At 45.0% G+C, this 24,918-nt stretch overlaps 1 protein-coding gene across 5 annotated transcripts in view; it reads left to right on the top strand.

The window, feature by feature from the left end:
• BRMS1 (BRMS1 transcriptional repressor and anoikis regulator) overlaps positions 1 to 24,918 on the top strand; it is a 270,509-nt gene that overhangs the window by 141,166 nt on the left and 104,425 nt on the right. For all 5 annotated transcript variants that reach the window (XM_069207946.1, XM_069207944.1, XM_069207947.1 and 2 more), the window contains one exon: positions 3,547 to 3,695. In XM_069207946.1, coding sequence (XP_069064047.1) covers positions 3,547 to 3,695 — 149 coding nt within the window. The remainder of the gene's footprint in view (positions 1 to 3,546; positions 3,696 to 24,918) is intronic.

Genomic DNA, 24,918 nt, shown 5'->3' with positions numbered 1-24,918 from the left:
CAGAATACCTCAACAGACTGCTCTCCTTCTACACCCCGACCAGACCGCTCCGCTCCGCCAACCTCTCCCTTGCCACCATCCCATGCATCCGCAGAACAACCACCAGCGGCATATTATTGTCGCACCTCGCCGCCAAGACATGGAACACTCTTCCCACCCTCCTGCATCAGACCAAGGACCTCCTTACCTTCAGGAGACTTCTCAAGACTTGGCTATTCGAACAGTAGCAGACCCCGCCCTGAATCCCCCCTCACCTTCCCAAGCACCTCATGGTTTACAAATTCCCTGATTGATTGATTGATTGATTGAGTGGTCGCAATGTCATGTTTTCACTTTTTGGAGAACCTTGTCACACAACCTGCAGTGGCAGTCTGCATGAGTTTGGTGCTGGGTCCCTTAGGTTGGCACAAGCTATGCTGCAGCTCTTAGGGACCCTCTATTGTACCTAGGCCTTGGGTATCAGAGGTACCACTTACTATGGAACTAGAGATGCTAAAGGGCCTGGCCACTGGGGGATCAAGTGACCCGGAGTTTAGTTTTAGGGAAGGAACACTGGCACTGGGGACCTGGTTAACATGAACCCAGTGCACTTCAGTCAAAGTTGCATCAAAACTTGGGCTAAAAGTGGGCGACTTCGGCAACCTGAACCCAGCTTCCTACAACTTTGGATTAATGTATCCAAACTTTTTACGCTAAAATCCAAAGAAAGTCTATCCATCCCTCCAAAAGCTCACTTTACCCCCAAAAAGGGAGCCTCAATGGCATTTTGAGGTAATATGCCCATAGCTGACATATATGATGCACAAATTACTGCTGTTCCTTAACTCAATGTATTGTACATATTTCAGAGGTACCCAAGTTTCCTTCATACCATTTTTAATTTATTAGATTTTGCTATATAAATTGCTGCTTTGTCTGTACAAAAGTAAAAATCATCGTAAGCTGCAGCTTGTTTGTTTTGGGTATTGTGTGTTTTATGGAAAACCTAAGGACCATGTATATACCTGCAACCAGAAGGGTCTGACAGATATAAAAGTCTATTGTTTTTGTAAATTGGCCATCGTGACAAAAAAGTAAAGAAGAAATTGTCACCAATTGCTTTATTTATTATCATTATTTTTGTATTTCAACAACTAGTTTATGTGAGAAAACATTGAGTGACCTACACAAATGACCCCTTGCTGAATTTAGAACCTTGTCTACTCTTTAGAAATTATAGCTTTCTATGATCACCCATGGGTTTCACACCTGTTTCCAACCCAAACCGCAAGTAAGGTAGAACATCAAAATTAGGAAAAATGGACTACCCCTTAGAAAAATGCAAAAAACAATGGTGAAAATTAGTTTTTTGGATGCAGCTCCTTCTTTTTTCCTGAAAGCTGGGAAGATGGTGATCCTAGGACAACAAACCTTTTGCCGATGCTGTTTTCTTAATTAAACAAATGTACAGCACTTTGTCCCTATCCCCCCACCCCAAACAAAAATACAATTTAGTTATATTTAAGCTATTTTCTGGTTGTGATAAACAGATGTCAGGGCACTCATGAATCGAAACTCAATCCTTCATGTATGTTTTTAGTCCAAGCTTATTGTTAAGTGCAGATAGCATCAAAATATCAATCAGACCGGGATTCATGAGCAAAAAAAAACCTCAATTTAATCTTTAAATAGGAAGTCCATCAGAGCAACAATAGCCGTCCAAGAAACCAATATCCATAATGCAACAACAGCCAACACGTGTTTCGTCCTATGAGATAATTACTCTCAAAGACTTCATCAGGGCTTTCACAAAAATTTCAAAGAGCTTGTAAATCCAAATCATCAGACTTAATCTGGGTATCCTTATTTTGCCATATCAAACGTATGCTGAATGCTCAAAAACCGTAGCGTGTAAAGCAACTATCAATTAAGAAATAACATCCTCAGAGGACCGCGTTCAATTCATCACGCCGTGCTTCTGTAACGCGACAAACTTGATACAGAAGCACCGAGTGATGAATTGAACGCGGTCCTCTGAGGATGTTATTTCTTAATTGATAGTTGCTTTACACGCTACGGTTTTTGAGCATTCAGCATACGTTTGATATGGCAAAATAAGGGTACCCAGATTAAGTCTGATGATTTGGATTTACAAGTTCTTTGACATTTTTGTGAAAGCCCTGATGAAGTCTTTGAGAGTAATTCTCATAGGACTAAACACGTGTTGGCTGTTGTTGCATTATGGATATTGGTTCCAAGGACGGCTATTGTTGCTCTGATGGACTTCCTATTTCAAGATTAAATTGAGTTTTTTTTTTGCTCACGAATCCCGGTCTGATTGATATTTTGATGCTATTTGCACTTAACAATAAGCTTGGACTAAAAACATACATGAAGGATTGAGTTTCGATTCATGAGTGCCCTGACATCTGTTTATCACTGTTTGGTTTCCTTGCGGAAACATTAAGAGGAGGGAGGAAGATCCTCTTGCCAGGAGCACCGTGCTATAATTTTTGGTTTATTCTTGATGTGATGATTCACTGGGAGCGCTGATTTCCTATGACTTTCTTCCTATTTGCTTTTGCTTTGTCTATTTTCTGGTTGATCTGCAGGGAATCCACAAATTCTGGGTACCTTAAACATTCCCAGAATGTTAGGGACGAAAGGATGCAAATCTGACATGGAGAGCTTGTGTGGAAAAAATATTATGAAGGCATAAGCATGAAGTACCAACGATATCAAAAGGGGCTCAAACTCTGGGTAGAAAAAGCACCAGAAGTTAAGGAGTTAATTTTGGTGCATGTAGCACGCGATCAGCTAACTCCTTGTTCTGTTCTGACCGAATCCTTATAGAAGTGAAATTTGTGCCACTTCCTCAGCCTGGGATGGGTTTACAGGATAGTCTTGGCAACTATTTAAAGACAAATTCTGCTCAAGCAACTAAGTGCTGAGAAAGCAGCACTTTCATAAACACACACCACACTAAAACAGTCTTTGCCACCCATCTAAAGTGGGTTCTGACATTGCTTAAGAATCCTTAATGCTACATTCCCTTTCTGTTTTCATCCCTTTTTCCTCTGTTTATTTGGTTTGCATGGTGTCCACTCTGGCTCACATTTTTTTAAACTTCTGAACTGCCACTTGGAGCCTTTGTCGTGACATATAAAATCAACAGGAACCAGTGTTTGTCTGTTTTTAAGCGCTCCTGTTTTTTACGGTTCGTGGAGATTATTTGCCAAGGATTGTGTGATTTGCTTGAATAGGGAAGCCAGGATTGTACCTTGGATTTCCCAGTTCAACAGCTGACCTCAACAGAGCACTTTCTTTTAGAAACTAATAAGCAATTTATGGAGTGGTCAAAAGTTGTGGCAGCTGAATTTGGATGAATGAAAATACCAAGCGTGGTTCTTTGATTACATAAAACCTTAGTGTTGGAGGTCGGGAGGCAGCCTGAGATGTGAGAATGTTACAGTTGTACAATTTCAAACAGTAAATATTGCACCTGATGTTTCTAATATTTGCTATACTTTTGAGCTTTGATGTACTGACTCCTTAACAATCCTGCACGTCCATACATCGTGTACATGCTTAGCGACCTGGACATCTTGGAGGACTGGACAGCAATCAAGAAGGTAGGAGAAAGTGTGAAGAAGCATTCGTGCTGTCCATTAAAGCCATGCCGGAGAGCTTCAAGTGGATGCGAGTCCATCTATCAGGTGACTATGAATTCAGAGCAGTGAATGGTGACAATTTAGAGTAGATGTTTGTATTTAATGGTTTGCCATTGGGAGAAGGAAAGGGTTTCGCTTCTGCCTCAATTTAGAGTATATTTTAATTGACTTAGAGCGGAAATGAGGGCGTCTAGTTGTAAAGAATTTCATGTTATTAGGGCAAGAATAGCCACTTAAGGCTTCAGATGACAGGGTCATGTATTTAAGGTTATAACTTTAAGAGCATTAACCTATTTCTGAATCGTAGAATCTTTATTGATGGTCATAAACACTTGAGTAATTCCCCACTATGTGCTTGGACTCCAGAATATCTCCATATATAGTTCAGGTTCATGGAAACAGCATCAATGAATGTCTTGTCTGCAAATCCTCTCCATAAATCTTTTGAATGGAAGCCTATAGAACGCTTCATTTTTCATGATTGTTTAGGAGAGTTCTAAAAATTATTTACTGAGCTGTATTGTAGCATGTTTCAGTAAAAAACAGAAAACAACAAACCTTTTAACAAAGAACAGAAGGCTTACATTTAACAGATAGAAAGAAGGAGTCCATTCATTAAAGGACCTGGGAGGCATGTCTTCTCAGAATGCTTTGTACTGACAATTGCCTCTGTGATCCATTTCTTTTTACCTGGCTTGTGAGAGAAGTATCCCAGGAACACTGTTGAGGGCTTTTATTTATTTTTTTTTTTTTTACACCTCAAGTTAATAATTTTTCTACATTGGAAAATATTTTCATTTACTTTACTCAGCGTCGTTTACCATGTCCTATTGAGTGGGCCATTTGTTTCTCCAGTTTCTGACTGAATTTTCAGTCAAAAATACCATCCATCTTTTCCATATATCCCTCCTGTCGGAGACAGAAAAGGCTTTGACTGATGCACAAAATATGTCCAAAAGAACATTGAGGGACAGAGAAGGCATTGGGTTAAGAGGCATGTATGAAAACATAAGGGCAGCAGAGGAGAGAAAGGAGAAGAGGCTAGAGAGAGCTGCCTCTCAACAAGTCTGTCCCTTTCCCATCCTCTGGGAAAGACCATCACAAAATTAGATCAAGGGAGAAGGAAATTACATTATTCTTGTTGTCACTGGATGATGACCTCAAGCTCGCCAGCGATGCAGTGGAGGCCACCCGTGCGAACTTGCTCACCATTGAAGTCAACATCACAACTTTATCACTCGGATGGTTGTTGAAAACTAAATGGTATTCTTCTTCACTGTTAACATTGAGAAGACCATGATCCCCATGTCATTGACACACGATACGCCGTCAACTGTATCACCGTTGAAGAGATGCAGTTTGCCATCAACCACTCCACCATCTGTTCTGAAAAGACAAAAAATATCTAAGTCACTTTCTCAGGTGTCAAAAGCATAGTCTATTGATTAACAAGCTGTAAGATCTTCACCTGTAGAGAATCTCCCACATCTAAAAAAAAAAAATAAAAAAAAAAAACGTACAGAGGGGAGTCAACACAAATCCGTCCTTGCTTTGGCTGAGCTATGTCACTGTCTCCACTACCATATTGGCTTGCAACTCTGATAATACAGTTTGTGGACCAAGTACAGATTCCTTGGACACCCTTGAACATATTGCCTCCAAGATAACCATCTAAAGCAACATCTGTTTCTCCAGTGAGAATGTAGAAACCACTGTCTCCACACAGATCATAAAGGAATAGACCCACTTCAGCTCAAAGCTCTCCCTTGTCTAGAGGTATGAGATCTCGTACAAGATAGTGCCCCACCTATAGCAGCTGCAACCCTTGAGGCTATGCGAGAAGCCCCAAATCCTATGCAGCCCCTTCTGGCTCGCCTGCCTGCCCCCATCCTGGGTATGGCAGGAGCTGGCTAAATTTGCTTGCTCATGCCCGATAGGAGCAGATTTTCTGTGCACCCACCTGATTGGAGCAAACTGAGTTGTCCTGGATGGCTTTGGAGGGGGGCCCTCACCACCTTCCTTACAAAAATATATTCTGGGTCCCTGGGGTATTTCTATGCCTTAGAGAGGAACTCCCCACGCTCCCTTCCCAAAATAAACTTCGTCCTTGTAGGTGCTGTCCCCAGTACCCTTCCATGGCTCGGAAAGGGGAACCCCACATCCCCCTTCCCATGGAAAAAAAAATCCCTTGGATGGGGTTGCCCTGGGCCCTTCAGAAGGCTCAGGGGAGGGGGTCTCACTAGACACCAGGTATTTATTTATTTTTGCGCCAATTTCACACAAGAGGAGCGACCCCTTAGGCAAGGGTTGCTCCCCTGGGGGGCAATTTTATTTTAGGCCATTTCTGCCCTTTTTGTGTGTGTGTATGTTTTTTTTGTTTTGTTTTTTGTTTGGGGGAGGAGCAGCCCCTTGGGCAAGGGTTGCTCCCCATAGGCACACATTACTTTTGGCCATTCATATCAGCCTATTTGTGTAAGGCCCATCTGCCCCCAAGGGGGGCAGAAGGCCCATAACACACCAGGGAAGATTTGAAGATTTTTTTTTGATTTTTTTAAAGAGGGTGGGGTTATGGCCATACCCCCACCCCAAATAAATGGGAACAAAGTTGTTCTGCGCACCGTTGGACAGATGGGTCAATTAACCCCGATCCACTCCCTAGGGGGGCAGAAAGCCTACTAGATGCCAGGGAATTAAAAAATATATATATATTGGGGTGGGGGCTACTAACCAGTATGGGCATGGTTATGCCCCCATCCCAACTGAAGCGGGTAACAGTCTTTCAGCTCTCCCCCCACACACTAAAAGATCTTATCCAAACAGCGAGCAAGAGGACAGTTAATTATTTTGGGTTTGGTTTTACTTTTGGGCCATAAGAGCTTGGCTAACTCTCAGAGTCGTCCCACTTGGAATGGTGAGGGTCGCACTTTTTGGGTGTTGGGACGCTGCCATCTAGACAAATCTACGAGACCTAGACGCATCTGAAAACTAAACATCTGTGTGAGTCCAGGGTGGTGTGCTTCACATGCACCCTGCACCATTTTCTTACCCACAATTCCCTGCGAACCTCCAACTTTGCTTGAAATCACGCATTTTCCCCACATTTTTGTGATGGAACATTCCAGAATCTGCAGGAATCCACAAAATTCCCAGCATTGTCGCATCTATACCGATAAAAATTCTGCCCACTTGTCAGCCTAAAAACTTTTTTTCCAAACTGCCCTTTTTGACCCGCTTTGGTGCCCCCTCAATTTCAACATGTTTTTGGCTGTTCCCTGTCACATGGAGGTATCTTTTTTTATTGGTAGACTGAGGGAAATGTTGGGTGTTAGGAAATTTGTGCCGTGTTTTTTTTTTTTTTTTTAAAGCTAAATTTGAGGTTTGCTGAGGATTCTGTCTAAGAAAACACTGATGGATCCACGCAATTCACCTCCTTGGACTCCCTCGGGTTTCAAGTTTTCCGAAATGTCTGGGTTTGGTAGTTTCCCTAGATGGCTGCTGAGCCGAGGACAAAAACGCAGGGGTTCACCTCAATTTCACTATTTTTTAAAATTTTAGCTGTTACTTTCTGTAGGAAAACCTTGAAGGATCTACACAAATGATGCTTTGCTGACTTCAGAATTGTCTCTACTTTTCAGAAATATTTAGGTGTCTGGGATCCACCATTGGTTTCACACCCATTTCTGTCACTAACTGGAAGGAGGCTGAAAGCACAAAAAATAGTAAAAATGGGGTATGTCCCAGTAAAATGCCAAAATTGTGTTGAAAAATTTGGTTTTCTGATTCAAATCTGCCTGTTCTTGAAAGCTGGGAAGATGGCGATTTTAAAACTGAAAACCCTTGTTGATGCCATTTTCACGGGAAAAAAACACCTGCTTTCTTCTGCAGTCCTTTTTTCTCATTTTTTTGAAAACAACAGATTTTAGCTGTATTTTGGCTAATTTTTTGGTCTCTTCCAGGGGAACCCACTAACTCTGGGTACCTTTAGAATCACTAGGAAGTTGGGAAAAAAGGACACAAATTTGGCGTGGACAGCTTATGTGGACAAAACGTTATGAGGCCCTCAGTGCAAACGACCCCAAATAGACAAAAAAAAGGCTTGGCACAGGAGGTGGGAAAAGGCCTGGCAGCGAAGTGGTTAAATGCTTTAATAAAAAAAAATAGCAAACAAACCCATATAATGGACATTCACCCCCTGTCACAGATCTTGGTTTAACCCATCAATTATTTTGCTCACCTTGCCACCCCAGTTTGAACCCCACCATATGCAAATCAGTATTGACCCTGTTCCCCATGTTAACAGTCCAGCTGGAACTGCCAGGCCAGGTCCTCCCTGGACCGGAAACAAGCATCCTGGGACTGGTTTTAGGGTATCACCCTTTGTTAGCCAGATTAGCTTGAATCCAGTGGCATATTGAGCCCGGGACCCACGTCTGGGCATACCCGGCACACTTAGGGGCAACAAAAGCAAACAAACATGAATGATGGACGGAATGCCGAACCAATCAAACATTCACCCCCAGTCATAGATCTGGGTTTAATCCATCAATTCTTTTGCTCACCATTCCTCTCCAGTTTATTAAAAATAGTAAGGATTGCAATTGCGAATTTATATACTATACATTTGATTATAGTTATTGTAATTGTATTTATCTAGCACTTAATACCCCTGACAAGGCGCCAAGCAGTTTTTGGCGAGTAGCACGCTACTCTGGAACCCAAAAGGATTAGTGGTGGATTAGCATAGGGAAATACGAGTGCAGTATTAGTATTTGTATGAGTTCATTTGAGTGGAGGATATGTGAGGTTTTTAGTTGGATTAAATAGAATAATGGAGGGATAGAGGAGGGAAGAATCCAGAAGTGTTAATTGGGAGGTTATAGTAATGGGATTAGTAAAGGAGAGATGGAGGAGGGAAGAGTCTGTAGAATGGGGTTAGGGAGATCATAGTAGTAAAAGGGGTTTTGGCAAGTGGATCAACACTGGTTTGGAAGCAGGATTTCCAATGGTAAGCACCATTTGAATTTAAGGAGATGCATCCTTGTACAGTACAGAAATAATTGTAAGAACCTCGCAAAGTAGAATTTCCAGAGTACCCTGGGCAAATACATCACTCCATGAGTGGAGTGGGCTCTGGAGCAACTGGGGGATGTCATTAACTCAAGACATTGCTGTGCCCGCCTGCTTTCCTAACAATCCAGTGAAATGGTGCTTATGCTCTCCCATTGCCAAACTAGAACACTGGCACTCACTTTCCTGTTGCAAAACCTTATGCTACAGTAAGAGCTGAACCTAGGTCCACCAAATCGGGCAATAAGGAAAGTATTCTCCCCTCACAAGAAAACCTGGCGTTGTCCCCAGAGGTAAAGATCACTGATATCTAGGTGAGCACAATAAAAATAGTGATCCAAGCTCGCAAATAGCGAACTCTGCCTGTGTCAGAGTCTGAACGATACCTTATGTGCGTCATTAGGCCATGTATTATGTCAGATAAACAGAGTAACAAGTAGGTGAAATCTAGCCACAGGTCTTGAAGAGGAACCAATACATGAGAATTTGGGGGCACTGTTTGGAAATCCAAGAGCAGAGCCCAAGTGAAAGAGTAGCACAGGAGTTGTTGGAGAAGGTGAATGCTCTAGAGCATAGCAGCAATTCGATCAGAACAAGGAGTCTGAAAACACACAACTAAGCCTATTCAACTGTCAGATACCAGGAAAGCAAAGGTGGAAATTGGTATAAGGGGAGCCAAAAAAGCCAGGCATCTAACTTCAGTCAAACTTAAACATGGTCACAGTCTATATTCCCTGTAGAGAGAAGGTACCCATTAGTTCAACTCTGAGCATGCTAATTGCTAAGGGGACAGAAGCCAGCAAGGCCCAGCGCACACTGACTTGGTGAGGCACATTTACTCCTTGCAGGTCTAAACTCACAAGTCCAAAAAGAAACCAAATGCACAGTGCTGGATGGTGAAAGCGCGACAATCATGCTGCAGAAAGGCAAAGCTTACACCTCTATTTATGTGGAAAATTGTTTCAGATACACAAATATTAGAACTAATCGTTTTGTTATAAGTACTCAATATATTTAACCTTTTGTTAAGATAATTCCAAAAAGTAGAGTGCCTAGATTTACATGAACAGGCAAGGTAAAGGAAGTAAATGCTATTTTCACCAAATTAGAATCCACTGACCCAAGTTTTTGTGCAGAAACGTGGGTAGTTAGGGCACATAGGGGACATTTTTATGTTCCAGGCCATTTTTATGTTCCAAGCCATTTGAGAAATTCTGAAGAATCATGCACAAAATAATGGGTCTGAAATTGAATGAAAGCCTGGCAGCAAAGTTGAAATTAGGGAAAACAAGTTTCTTTTTCAGAAGAACATTTTCAGTTGCAGAAGATTCTCGCAGATTTCAGCTTAGGAAATCATAAACATGTTTTTATAACAGCTTCCATTTTTTCCAGTGTACCATTTTTAAAAAGTGTGCATAAATTCCCTAAGATATGCAGTATTCCAAAGCTGCTGTTTATCTTTATCATGCTGACACTGATCAGACTAAAGACCAGATTAAAGCAATGCCACCTTTTAAAAATCAGTCCCAAATTTCCAAACAAGAAGTCCAGGTTGTCAATTCAAGCTGAGTAGCATCAAAGCTCGAGTTAATGAAATCACTGAAAAAGTTATCTTGTTACATTCATATTTTAGGGACAAAGTTACTAATCTGCGAACATGAAGCAAGAAACGCCAAAAGGCAAAGGGTTTAATTTAGATTCAACTGAGCTAGACTGATTAGCAGTCATTGAATTAACTTGATGGATTATAAAATGCGGCCTGGGACTTCCAAGTCTCCTTGTGATACCAGTTTTAAATCAGCACAGCTCCCAGACATCAACGTACCCCACTTGAGTGGATTTTAAGTACACTACAGGACTGTTTGGTCCAAGTGGTAGTTATGGTTGCTTCTGCATTCAATAATGCACTGTCCTTTCATTACTTGCTTGGGGAGACCTAGCACCCAGAGAAACCTCACAATTCAGCAAATGCCTGCTAAGTAAAATAGAAGAGGCATGCAAGAGAATTGCTGTGGTCTGTTTCACCCTCCATACTGTTCACCCTCATCTCTAGTTTCAGCAAGGCTTTCTTTATCTTATTCTAATCCGTCCTCACTACTGTTTTCTACACGTTGCAGCATCAGGAGGATCCAGCATTTGGGAAGGCATCCTTGTGATCCCTCCTCTTTGGAAAGAATTAGATGATCCTTCTACAACACAATGAATTCTTACTTAAGCCTTAATGGGGACTGCATAAGAAGCACATAGTCACACAATCATCCTTCGGCTCAATAGCGAGTCTGTCTGGAATTGCATTGTGAGAACAGTAAAGAAACTGGGAAGGGTACTGTACTATACTGTGATTTAAAGATGTTTATATTCTCAGATTTGAGTAGTGGCACAGAGAAAAAAGGCGATTGTCTAGACAACATAGTGTATGCATGGATATCGTACCCAGCCCCATTCCCAAACAGAGTAATGTTGAAAACGACAACAATGTGCCTTTAGGTCTCTAGAGCAGGCTGGAAGTGTCAGGGGATGGAGGTAGTGGTGAAGGTGGAAGTGCCCAAGCACATAGAGGTTGAGATGCACACGGGCGATGGGTTGCCTTCAAAGTTAGTCCTGTCATGTAGGGGTTCCTTTTAATATACCTGGTGTGAGCAGTCGCAAAACCATGATGTATGCTATCATTTGATGATACGGTATCCTGGTTTTGTTGGAAGAAAAGGCAGAATTCTGATAACATTTGTATTTTTAAGTGCATGATGGCACCTTCCTGCACAATGAAAAACCTGGTCATCCTCTTTTTGTCCGCAAAAAAAAACATGCTTGAGTTCTAGTGCCCTTTCAGGTGAGATGTGAAGATACATTTTGGGGTTTAAAAAAACCCTCCCTGATATTTTCACTAAGGTACCTACAATTGGATGTGTGGATGGATGGCAAAGGGACCTAGCCCTCTGTCAAGGGGCTGATCCCAGATTGCATTTGCTAGTTTTTTTAGGGTCGAGCCTGCGTTGCATGCGCTCGCACATACGTATCGCAGCGAGACGCTTTAGGGTTTAGAAAAGGGCTCGGAGCCCTGTCGACGTCACGTCAGTGTTTTTCATTGGTTCGTGGGCTTGCCAAATAAAATCTGCTTGCTTTCATTAGTCGAAGGCATGCATACATCATGCCTTTTCCGGTGGCTAGCCCTCCTCGAGCGCATCGACCAAGTACAGAAAACATGCGAGGCTCACTGTTTTCTGTCCGGCTCGTGGACTACTTTTTCTCTAATTTACTAGCGCGATTTCACTTGGCAGAAGTTGAGCGCTTTACATAGTTAATTGCCCTTTTTCGGGTTACGTACATAAATGTACTTTTGCCGATAGGTGAAAAGTCGGGTTAGGAGTTTACAACGCTATCAGCTTTAACATGAGCAAACGCGAGACCCTTTGCATTGCAAATGCTTGTTCTATTTTGCCATTGCACTTGATGACTAGATGAGGTCTTTGTTATCCTTGTGTTTCAGATTGGGGACAAACCCTATAATCTATCTCGTCTCATCTGTAAGGTGCAGACATAAGGACATTTTGGGGGAGGAGGGGCAGGTAATCTCATTTTTTGAATGTGTAGACCTCAAAGCAGACCTAAAACTCTGGCTCCTACCATGACATATAAAAAAGGGTGCAAGTGGTGCTTGGGGAGACCAGGCATTTTGTATCTGCTTGTCCATAAGAACAAGGAATCGCTGATTACCACTCATTGTGATTGTCAGACCCTAATCCAGTTGTATGTCTTCAACTTTTTAGGTCTGCCTACCAGACAGCACCCGAGCTGTGTGGTTGCTTAATACGCATTGTGAACTTAACAGCCTCCACACTCCATGTTGCCCTTAAGCATCCCCTCGGCTCCCTGTTGCTTTCTCACTTGTGTGCGTTCCTCTATGAACCCCCGCACACTGTGTTGCTTTCGCAGTCGTATGCGTCTCCCCTCCAGGAAACCACCCAGCTCTCTGGGCTCCATGCTGCTCTCCCTTGTGTGTTACCCTGTCTTGTGTTGCTCTGCCCCAAGTGCTTCCCCATTTGCATAACATGCCCAATGCTTCAGTGTTGCTTTCTTCTTTATGTGCTTTCTGCACTGGAAATCCACCGCCTTTATGTGCTCCATGTTGTGTCTCCCTTGTGTGCTTTTCCTCCCATAAACCCTCTCTCCACTGCATGCTGTGTTGTGCTCAGTCAAGTACTTCTCCCTTCTAGAAAATTATCCACATTGTGCTCCGTATTGCTCTTCCTCATGTGTTTCCCTTACCATGTGTTACTCTCTCCCTTTTATGGTTTCCCACCTGCAGAACACCTGTGCTCTGTGTTGCTCTCTCCCCTGTATGTTTCTCCTCCAGTACACCCTCTCTCCACCACATGCTGCTATATGAAGTTGTGTGCTACTCTCCTCCAGAAAACCATGCACCCCTGTGCTCTGTGTTGCTTTTCCTGTGTGCTTCCCCAGTTGTGTTGCTTTTCCTCATGTTCTTCTCCAGCCATGTGTTGACTTCTCTCTCTAATGCTTTCAGACCTGCAAAACACTCCATGCGCTATTTCTCTCTGACACGTGCTTCCCCCTACAAAAAGCCCCTGTTCTCCATGCTACTATCCCTCATGTGCTTTCCTTCATGCTCAGTTTTGACCTTTCCCTCTCATGCTTCTCCTGTGACCTCTCTTCCCTTGTGCTCCGTGTTGCTCTTTCCAGTGTTCTTTTTCCTCTGAAAACAGCCTGCACTCTGTGTTGCTGTCTCCCTCATGTACTGGAAACCCACAACCTTCCCCATGGAAGCACCTCCCTATGCCCAAGAGACCGCATTGGCAAAACCAAAAGGCCAGACATATTGACTTTGCTAATATTTGTTTTGTCCAAATAGCTACATGGTGGAGTGGCTAGGAGACATAGCTGATCCATGGGTGCAGATGGGGTGGCAAGACTGGAGGTTTGGCAGCTGGGCTCGTGCTAGTGAACTACCTAGAACCACCCACTTTCATTTTTGCTGTTCACATTTAATTAGAATAAATGTAAAGGTTTAGTGGTGTTACAAACTTAGTAAGGGGCTAAAGCACATCTAGCCCAATGTGGCTAATAAGCCAAAGATGGGAGTATTGGGAGAGGGCGTCATGGGGCTGGTACAACTGCTTTTTTTCATTTCTTTTAACCCTGCAACAACGGGGTGGAAATAACCCATAGAAGAAGTGTATAGTGAGGCATAAGTAGGTCCTGTGCTGATGTCCCCACTAACCATGCTATTATCTTCTTGGTGAAAAAATACCTGTGGATTTTAGGTTCAGAGAAACTCAGCTGCATTGGATAAATAGAGGGGAATGGGTTAACTCCCCCAGCCTAGCTCTCTGCGGATCTGGCTGGATGGAGGGCACTACTTCTATTTCTCAGAAGCTTCACATGAGGCTGGGGGTGGAAGGGGATGTATACTTTTCTCCTTTCAATAGTGACCCAGGCCAGTAACCTAAATGGAGGGGTGAATGGTGGTCCACACTATGTTAAGTGGGGGTTGCACTGTATTTTCTACTTTGTTGTATTTATTTTTATATAGGTACTTGGTCGGAGGAGTCCTGAGTACATTCCCTCTAGTGGAGGAGCATAGGGGCAAAGTGTATGCATGATTGAAGATGAACCATTCCCACTCCCACTGTGCTCACCATTATTTTTTGGGAAAACATTCCCTGGGAATTGGGGGTCTTTCAGAAGCCTAAAATGAGCCAATTAAATTTGGACTGCAACCCTTAGGAAACTGTTCCTCTCCCAAACCCCGCCCAGATAGATGGGAGTGCACCCAGTGGTGAGTTATTTGGCTCTACAGCCCCTGAATACACTGCATTTGATCACACTTCAATTTTCCCTATAGGACTATTCAACACCCTTTGGCATTTTGAGGCATAATCCTGTACTCTCTGATATGCAATTTTAGACTGGTTTATTCAAAGATGTTTCCCTACGCAATCTAACCCCCAAAGTCGATGTGAAATGGGGAAATATATGGGCCATTTATCAGCATATCTTCCCCCACCTCCTATGCACCCATGGATAGATGCCTGCCTACTGTGGGATTAACACCACGTTGAGGGTGCGGAGTGTCAGTTCCTACTGACCATTTAGCCCAGATGGGGTGGGGACCTGAAAAGTGGAGGTGAGGACGTGTGTGCAGGTGAAGAAGATACCACCCACTGTGTTCAGCTTTTTGTTTCCTGAAAACAATCCCTAAGGCATTGGTGTCCTTTCTGATCCCATGGGTGATCCATTTCGATACAGACTGCTCTACCTTTGGGGGCTAGTTTTGTGAAGGTACAATTCCAAAGGACTTGGGAGAGGTGAGAGCATGGGTAGAATGCACTGCATTTTCTCAGTTTTAAATTTCCCCTACAGGGCTATCAGACTTCCATATTTAGCAGACTGGAGAGTAACCCCATACTCTCTGATCTGATGTCTTTCACCAATAGGAGGGTATACAAGTGAAGGGAAGGAAGTAACTAATTCAGGACTTCATCTCCGCTTGGTCTAGCCAGAACCATATTAATCACTTCTGACTGGAGAGATGGGGTGATGGGAGGCCTAACTATGGGGGGTAATTCTGAGCCCAATTTTGGATCTTAAAGCGAGGGCGTGTCTCTAACTATTTTGAGGAAAAATGAAAATGTGGTCTAAGGGCGCAATATTTTTTTCATGTGGTCTGGGTGAGAGGCTAATGCAGAGAGGTAATCCACTCTCTGCCTTCATCTGAGGCCGTTGATTGGTAGGGTTAATTTTGACTCTGTATTAAGCAAAGTCCCCTATTTTTTATTTGCAGATGAATTTTCCCTTGAATGCTAGTGGACTGATGGGGCAGATTTAGCAGAGAACTGGGACATATTTCCAGGTCCGGGTGATGGGGTCTTTAGAGATACCAAAGGGTTCTGGTGGTAGGAGTCGGCTAGTTATGTTGTGTGCCAGTTGCGCTGAACAATTGTGTTCACCATTTAATGAGGCATTTCCTTTCCATTGAGGGGACAAATATCAAGTGCTCACATAAATATATACCCGCCCACACATGAACTCTTCTTTAAAGGGAGGAGGAGTGATTTGAGATATAAGGTGACACTTTTACTGGAATTGGCCCCATATTAATCCCAGGTTATCAAGATGCTTTTAGCTCCACCATGAGTGGGTAGCAGATTGGGCAGTAAGTGTCAAATATTGCCCCGGTCCTCCTTGTTGAATAGAAGAGCTGTCTTTCACAGGCCTTGAAGCGCATTTCTCCCCAAGCCACATGCCCACACTATGATAAGGTCCTTTTGGAGAAATACTAAAATCCCCAGGGGATTAATAATGTTTCAGGTACACCATGATCTAGCCCTTAAGGGACCTAAAAAAAAAGACTCTGTGTGAGAGGCAGTGGAATTTGGCCCTATACCTTGGATCCAACAAATGACTACATTTCCCTTTGTGTTTTTCCCTGGTGGACGAGAGTGAGTGGGTTGTTCACTCTGGGTGAGGGGGTGGAAACTGAGGAACAAGTACCAAGTTCTGACTCGCCAAAAGGGAGAGCCGGAAATGCCGACTAGTGGTGAAGCAACAAAAACTGGATTCCATCCTCTAAAATAATACTTAGAGAAAAAAGTAAAAAGTGACTTTTTGACAATAGGTCTGATTGGTACATGTTGATGTGCTTACCCCGTGATGAAGCCAGTAGGTCTGCGTGTTCCGGCCCTTTGAAAAAGTCAATAGATCTGTTTTACTTAAAATGGCAACCTTTTTATTGTTTCATGACATTGTCAGCCATGTGTGATGGTGGGCGCTGCTGGGCCCAGCGCTCAATCCCAAATCGCACCCAGCGATGGACATTTTACATTACATTTAAAAAAAATAGAAAGCCACTGGGAAAAAAAAGTTAAAGGGACGTTATAGTTGGGAATTGTAATAATGTATTATTTTATTTTAAAGTAATCCTTAGAAATTTACTGAATAAACGCATGATTAAATACATGTGTTAGGTGAAAACGTCATTTAAAACATATGGTTTTAAACTAACAAAACCGCTGAAATTCATCAGTTATCTCAAGTGATTATAATGTGTGCCACTGATTGGACTTTTGTCATTGTGGTCTTGTTTTACTCATTAAATTAGGCTCTGTTTTTCTAACCTGGTATGGAATCTTTTTGTGTGGCGTTTTCACTGTTTTAATGTTTAAAATGGTCCACAAATACTTTACACATTGGCTCTAAGTTAAGCCTGACTGCTCTGTGCCAAACTACCAGGCGGCTGAGCGCAGGTTAATTTCAGGTTGTTTGTGCCTTACTGTGGCTAGGACTGTGGTGTCTGCTTGACCAGGGCTCACACCCCAGTCGAACAGTAACCCAATATCTAACATGCACATCAATTCCACTCCCTGTCATTGCCATCATCAATCTTTCCTTTACTGCTGACAGTGTTCCTTCTGACTGCTCACCTCAAACCAGTCTTCAAGATTTAAGGGACAGGGCCTGATTTATAGTTTGGAGGATGGGATAAATCATCACAATGTGACTTCTGCCTTATTACAACTGCATATTACAATTGAATTACATACTAACACACTTGCAATAAGGTGGACAGGATATGTGGTAAGTTGTGACAGAGTTAACAAATCTGCCAAGTTTTAAGTCCCACCCAGCCAACTACTGGCTCATCTGAAATATACGCTACCTGATGAAACTTAATGAAATTCTGCCTTCAGAGAGCTCTCTTCTTTCCCCAAGGAAACCATGCTCGCAGTAGGCTAAATATGATGCTGCCATAACTGGGTACCTAATCTTCCTTTTTTGCTTTCAGACATGACCTCAGGTTCATTGTTGACAAACACAGAGTTACTGCCCCTCTGTTTCTGGATCATATTTCGGCCTTTGACACAATACATCACAGGTACTGTTCAGTTTCAGGATTGGATATCATCTTCTCCAATGCTCTTGTATGATTATAGTTTCTCCATTTGCCGCCTCCCTTTTCTCCTACCAATCAGGCATTCCTCAAAGCTCCACCATCACTTCAATTCTATTGAGTGCTCATCTGTTTCTCAAACTGAAATTGTTGAACATCCCCTTCTACGATTAGGATTACTTCACCAGACAATACTCATCCTAAGCATTTAAGACCTAGATGCCTACAAGCTAGGAGCAGACAAGGGGATGATGTTCAGCCTCCTCAAATTTAATTCTTATGCGTAGAAAATGCATCCAGCATGATTTTGCCATCCTGTGGCCTTGGACACTTGGACTGCCACTGGCCCCCCTCTTCCCACTAGAGAAGCAAGGAACATGGATGTGGTTATAGACTCCAGTCGTAAACTTTTTTCACAGTTTTAACAAGTGACCCAATCTTCCTTCTTCATTGTAATGACTTAGATTCTTGTATGGCACAATCCACCATCTCCTTCGCTCTTCTGTGCATAGATTAAGCCAGTGGGCTTTATTCAGGGGTTCCTTTCTCAATTTTCCGCAAGCACAAAGCATCCAGACCACAGGAACTAGGGAGCTTTTACATTTTACCATCCTTTTTTATGTTACTCCTGCCCTTCAAGTTCTGTACTGACTACTTTTGGCAATTCATGTTTCATTGAAAGCGCCTTGCTTCAGCCTTTGATCCATCTATGGCACCTCACCATTCTTACTGGAAAACTAACTAGCACCCAAGAAGAGCTTTTGGTTCTAGGTTTGGCCCCACCTCGGACCATCCCTAACTTCAGAAAATATTGCATTGGGGTTATAGTTTGCAGTTGGTAAAGACAGCAAAGCAACAGAAAGCTTTCCCAGCAATAATATATTTAAAAAAAAAAAGTTCACAACCACCTAAAATTTGGAGAAGTTGTAAAGGCTTAGTTGTTCCCTAACACCTTACCTTGTCTTTCATTCCAGATAATTTTATTTCATATTTATTTCAAACACTGACCCGGAATGCCCAAATAAACGAAAAATGGTAATTTGTTTTAAAGCCCTCCTTTATTGCACACTAATCTGATTCACTTACGCACTTAAATGCAGCCTTAGTAAAAGAAGTGTGGATGCATGCAGGAGCTTTAGACGGATTTTCCACTTCTAAAGATGTCACATAATGAAATTGAGCCCTTTCCTTTGATCTTTACCCATGAGTACGTTACTAACGTTAGAGAAATGCCTTTGTATTAACTGGCTTTAGAACATTTATTAGCTCTGTGGTATTTGGCCTTGGAGGCCACCATAGCAGGGAGCGGTAATCTTTATATCTGTTGTGTAAATGTCAATACAGTGTTTGATTTAATGCACAGGTGCCTGCTGTGATACTAGCTGAAGGCGATGGGAATTCAAGGACCTCTTTTATTTATGATTTGTCAGCGGCTCAAGTCCTCTTGGGCACAAGTGCAATTGGATCGACATGCCACATTGTTTTGAATGCCAGTTAGTAAGTGAATACAGCAGATGTAATGGCCGCCCAACTTGCTTTTGCACAATCTTCCTGCAATTCTTAAGGACACGTGAAGTTGTCCCCTAAACACGGGTCTGCAATTTAATAGATCTTTACATGTGGATGACCTTGCTATCCTTGACAGGACCAAAGTGGGTCTGTAACACCAGCTTTATTTATTGAATGGCTGTTATGTTTCTAAAATAATATAAATAAATCTGTCAAAAGCACTGAAGGAAATTCCTTCTTTCTGGCATGGTTACCCCCATTTTTTGCCTGTTTTCAGGGTGCTTATACTGTTTTCACTGGACTCCTGCTAACCAAGACCCCAGTGATTGTGATTTCTCCTCCAAATTTGGTTGTCTTGGAACTACTTAAACCCCACAATTGGCATTCTGGTCTACCCCTGTAAGTCACCAATATTATGGCACTTAGGTACCCAGGGCATTTGTACACCAGCGGTCCCCCATGGGCTGAAACATGCATTATGCCACCCATGGGAGCACATGCAAACTCTGTCCGCAAGCCTGCCATTGCAGCCTGTGTGAAAAAGGTGCATGTATCCTTTTCACTGCTGGTCACTATTCCAAGTCACTGAAAGTCACCCCTGTGGTAGGCCCTTCCAGGTCTGTTTGTGTGTGGGGCACCCCTACAGGAGCAGGGGTGCCCCAACGAACTCCAGTTCCAATTCCCTGGACTTCGTAAGTGCGGGGAAGCCATTTTAGCTATGTACTAGCCTAAGGTCAACACCTGTGGTCCAGCTACATAATGATAACTCCAAACCTAGGCCTGTTTGGTATCAAACATGTCAGAATAATACCTCCGTACCGATGCCAGTATTGGGGGCATGATTCCATGCACTCTGGGGACATGCACTGAGGACCCCACAGTATTGCTCCTACTGGTATCCAAGGGTCTGCGAGCAACCCACGCGGCTGCAGCACCTCAAACCGGATTCTGCCCTCCTGCTGCTTACCAGCTCAAGCAGGGGAAGGCAGAGCAAAGGATTTTCTGTGGGATTTTCTTAGAATTCCCTACCGCCAGCTTCGAATCCGCAATGTTTCTGAGCAGTACCCTACGCGTGCCATCGGGTGGCGTCGTCCTGCTCCGTGTGGCGTAGTTGGAGCCGTCTGTGATGCCACTGTTGTCTACATAGACAACACCTTGTCGCACGTACGTCACTTCTTTTCCTAAAGCGCCGGTTAAGCGCAGATCCTGCCTCAGCGCTGTTGGGGACCCCAGGATCCGATGGCAGATCCGGAACGGCGCCGGTCCCAAACAGTCGACCTCCTCCGGCGCCAGATCCGACGTCAACACTTCCCCCACCACCAGCGCCCACATCCTCATTCCGGATGAGCTGCAGCAACATCGTAGGACGGAGACTCCGACTTTGACTGCACTATTTAGGCCCAGATCATTGCCTGAGCCTTATTCTGAACAGCCAGGCACAGGAGAGGAGTGGGAGGGGTCTGAGTACCCTTTAGAGTACGACTTGGAGCATGAACAGGACTGGTATGAGGATCTAGGGGAGGCCAGTAAACTGGACACGTCTCCAGATACTGGTATGCTCTCTCCTCCTAATGTGGCTACGGAGGAGGGAGCTTCTGATGCTTTGGTGGTGGGTAGGGCAGCTGACGTCTTGGACCTAGACTTGCCCACGGTGCCAGTCAGGACGAATCTCCTGACAGGTGCTTCAGCCGGGGGTGACTACATCAGAGCCGATGTTGCCCTTCAATGAGGCCCTAACGGATATCCCTCTGGGAACATGGTCCAAACCCAGCACAGGGGCTCCTGTGAATAGGACAGTCGGCCGTCACCATAGACCTGCTCCAGACTACCCTAGTTTCCTTACCCAACACCCCACCCTGGAGAGCTTGGTGGTCCAAGCCTCTACTTCCCATGGTGCCTTCCCTTCCACTCCCCGGATAGGGAATCCAAGAGGCTGGATCAGCTTGGAAAGAAAATGTTTGGAACGAAGATGCAGCCAAGTTTACAATTGGGTGTGGATTGGACACGACCGACTCGCTGGGTAGAGCAATTGCATCGACAGTGGCCCTACGTTGCCATGCCTGGCTACGTTCAACTGGCTTTTTAGGGGATGTCCAGTCAAGTTTGATGCCCTTGATGGCTCTCGCCTTTTTGGTGAGAAGGCAGACTCTGCGCTTGCGGGGTTCAAGTATTCTCGGGCTAAGGCCAGATCCTTGGGCATCTCAGCACCAGCTCGACAGCAGTCTGTCTTCCGTCCCTTTCGAGGCTTCGGAAGGGGCACGGTACCACGCCAGCCACAACTCAGCTACCGTCATCAGGCTTCACACCATCCCGGGAGAAGACGTGGTCATGGTACCATCTGACCCAAAGGGTCTGGCCAGCGGTCGGCCACCACACAGCCCCCATCCACTGCGCCCAAGCCCTCCTAGTGTGGTTCTGCAGGACCATATCCGTCCTGTTGGAGGGAGGATTCAATTTCATCTCCCTCACTGGCATTCCATCACAACGGACAAATGGGTCTTGCACGATCATTCGGAAGGGATATTCCATCCCCTTCCAGTCTTTCCCTCCCTCTATCCCTCCAACAAAAGAATGGCTGATGGAGGACCATTTGGTTTTGCTCCAGGAGGAAGTTACGGCTCTCTTGGCGAAGGGAGCTATAGAAAGGGTCACGATGTCAGAAGTAGGCAGTGGTTGTTATTCCCGCTACTTTCTGATACCCAAAAAGAACAAGGATCTTCGCCCTATCTTGGATTTAAGGGACGTCAATCTCTTCCTCAAGAAGGAGAAATTCAAGATGCTCACTCTTGCTCAGGTCTTGTCTGCCCTAGACCAAGGAGACTGGATGGTAGCGTTGGACTTGCAGGATGCGTATTTTCATATCCCCATCCTGCCCGCCCACAGGTGTTACTTGCGGTTCAAGGTTGGCCACGAGCACTTTCAGTTTACTGTGCTCCCTTTCGGTCTCACCAGTGCCCCCCCGGTGTTCACCAAGGTGATGGCGGTGGTAGCAGCTCATCTGCGCAGGTCAGGGATTTCAGTCTTCCCCTACCTCGACGATTGACTGTTGAAGGCTCCAACGCCCCAGGCTCTCGTCACCCACCTCCAGACGACGTCGAACCTCCTGCATCCGCTGGGGTTCACTATCAATCTGCCGAAGTCACACCGACTCCCTCTCAGAAGCTCACTTTCATCAGAGCTGTTCTGGACACCGTGCAGTATCGGGCTTATTCTCCCGAGCAGCGAGTCCAGGATATTCAGGTTATGATACTGATGTTTCTGCCTCTATCCTGGATTTCGGTGTACTCTGAGGCTGTTGGAACTCATGGCTTCCGGAATCCTATTGGTCAAGCATGCCAGATGGCATATGAGGGCTCTACACTGGGACCTGAAGTTCCAATGGGCACAGCATCGGGGAAATCTTACCAACATGGTTCAGATCTCAGAGGGGACTGCAAAGGATCTGCAGTGGTGGTTAGTGAAATGCGATTGGGTCAAAGGCAGACTCCTCCCTTCCCCAACCAGATCTCACAGTAGTGACAGATGCGTCACTTCTGGGATGGGGCGGCCATCTCGGAGAGGTGGACACCAGGGGTCTCTGGTGTAGGAAAGTACCATCTTGCCTGGCATGTTACCCCCATTTTTCACTGTATATATGTTGTTTTAGTTGTATGTGTCACTGGGACCCTGGTAACCCAGGGCCCCAGTGCTCATAAGTGTGCCTGAATGTGTTACCTGTGTAGTGACTAACTGTCTCACTGAGGCTCTGCTAATCAGAACCTCAGTGGTTATGCTCTCGCATTTCTTTCAAATTGTCACTAACAGGCTAGTGACCATTTTACCAATTTACATTGGCTTACTGGAACACCCTTATAATTCCCTAGTATATGGTACTGAGGTCCCAGGGTATTGGGGTTCCAGGAGATCCCTATGGGCTGCAGCATTTCTTTTGCCACCCATAGGGAGCTCTGACAATTCTTACACAGGCCTGCCACTGCAGCCTGAGTGAAATAACATCCACGTTATTTCACAGCCATTTTACACTGCACTTAAGTAACTTATAAGTCACCTATATGTCTAACCTTTACCTGGTAAAGGTTAGGTGCAAAGTTACTTAGTGTGAGGGCACCCTGGCACTAGCCAAGGTGCCCCCACATTGTTCAGAGGCAATTCCCTGAACTTTGTGAGTGCGGGGACACCATTACACGCGTGCACTACATATAGGTCACTACCTATATGTAGCTTCACAATGGTAACTCCGAATATGGCCATGTAACATGTCTATGATCATGGAATTGCCCCCTCTATGCCATCCTGGCATAGTTGGCACAATCCCATGATCCCAGTGGTCTGTAGCACAGACCCTGGTACTGCCAAACTGCCCTTCCTGGGGTTTCACTGCAGCTGCTGCTGCTGCTGCCAACCCCTCAGACAGGCTTCTGCCCTCCTGGGGTCCAGCCAGGCCTGGCCCAGGATGGCAGAACAAAGAACTTCCTCTGAGAGAGGGTGTGACACCCTCTCCCTTTGGAAAATGGTGTGAAGGCAGGGGAGGAGTAGCCTCCCCCAGCCTCTGGAAATGCTTTGTTGGGCACAGAGGTGCCCAATTCTGCATAAGCCAGTCTACACCGGTTCAGGGGACCCCTTAGCCCTGCTCTGGCGCGAAACTGGACAAAGGAAAGGGGAGTGACCACTCCCCTGACCTGCACCTCCCCTGGGAGGTGTCCAGAGCTCCTCCAGTGTGCTCCAGACCTCTGCCATCTTGGAAACAGAGGTGCTGCTGGCACACTGGACTGCTCTGAGTGGCCAGTGCCACCAGGTGACGTCAGAGACTCCTTCTGATAGGCTCCTTCAGGTGTTAGTAGCCTATCCTCTCTCCTAGGTAGCCAAACCCTCTTTTCTGGCTATTTAGGGTCTCTATCTCTGGGGAAACTTTAGATAACGAATGCAAGAGCTCATCCGAGTTCCTCTGCATCTCTCTCTTCACCTTCTGCCAAGGAATCGACTGCTGACCGCGCTGGAAGCCTGCAACACTGCAACAAAGTAGCAAAGACGACTACTGCAACTCTGTAACGCTCATCCTGCCGCCTTCTCGACTGTTTTCCTGGTGGTGCATGCTGTGGGGGTAGTCTGCCTCCTCTCTGCACTAGAAGCTCCGAAGAAATCTCCCGTGGGTCGACGGAATCTTCCCCCTGCAACCGCAGGCACCAAAAAGCTGCATTACCGGTCCCTTGGGTCTCCTCTCAGCACGACGAGCGAGGTCCCTCGAATCCAGCAACTCTGTCCAAGTGACCCCCACAGTCCAGTGACTCTTTAGTCCAAGTTTGGTGGAGGTAAGTCCTTGCCTCACTTGCTAGACCGCATTGCTGGGAACCGCGACTTTTGCAGCTACTCCGGCCTCCGTGCACTTCCGGCGGAAATCCTTTGTGCACAGTCCAGCCTGGGTCCACAGCACTCTAACCTGCATTGCACGGCCTCCTAAGTTGTTCTCCGGCAACGTGGGACTTCTTTGTGCGACTTCGGGTGAGCACCGTTTCACGCATCCTCGTAGTGCCTGTTTCTGGCACTTCTCCGGGTGCTACCTGCTGCTAAGAGGGCTCCTTGTCTTGCTCGACGTCCCCTCTACCTCCTGGTCCAATTTGCGACCTCCTGGTCCCTCCTGGGCCACAGCAGCATCCAAAAACGCTAACCGCATGATTTGCAGCTAGCAAGGCTTGTTGGCGTTCTTTCGGCGGGAAAACACTTCTGCACGACTCTACAAGGCGAGAGGGATCCGTCCTCCAAAGGGGAAGTCTCTAGCCCTTTGCG

The sequence above is a fragment of the Pleurodeles waltl genome, chromosome 9, assembly GCF_031143425.1.
Source record: "Pleurodeles waltl isolate 20211129_DDA chromosome 9, aPleWal1.hap1.20221129, whole genome shotgun sequence".
Taxonomy (NCBI): Eukaryota; Metazoa; Chordata; class Amphibia; order Caudata; family Salamandridae; genus Pleurodeles; species Pleurodeles waltl.
This window is presented reverse-complemented; position numbering and strand designations above follow the sequence as displayed.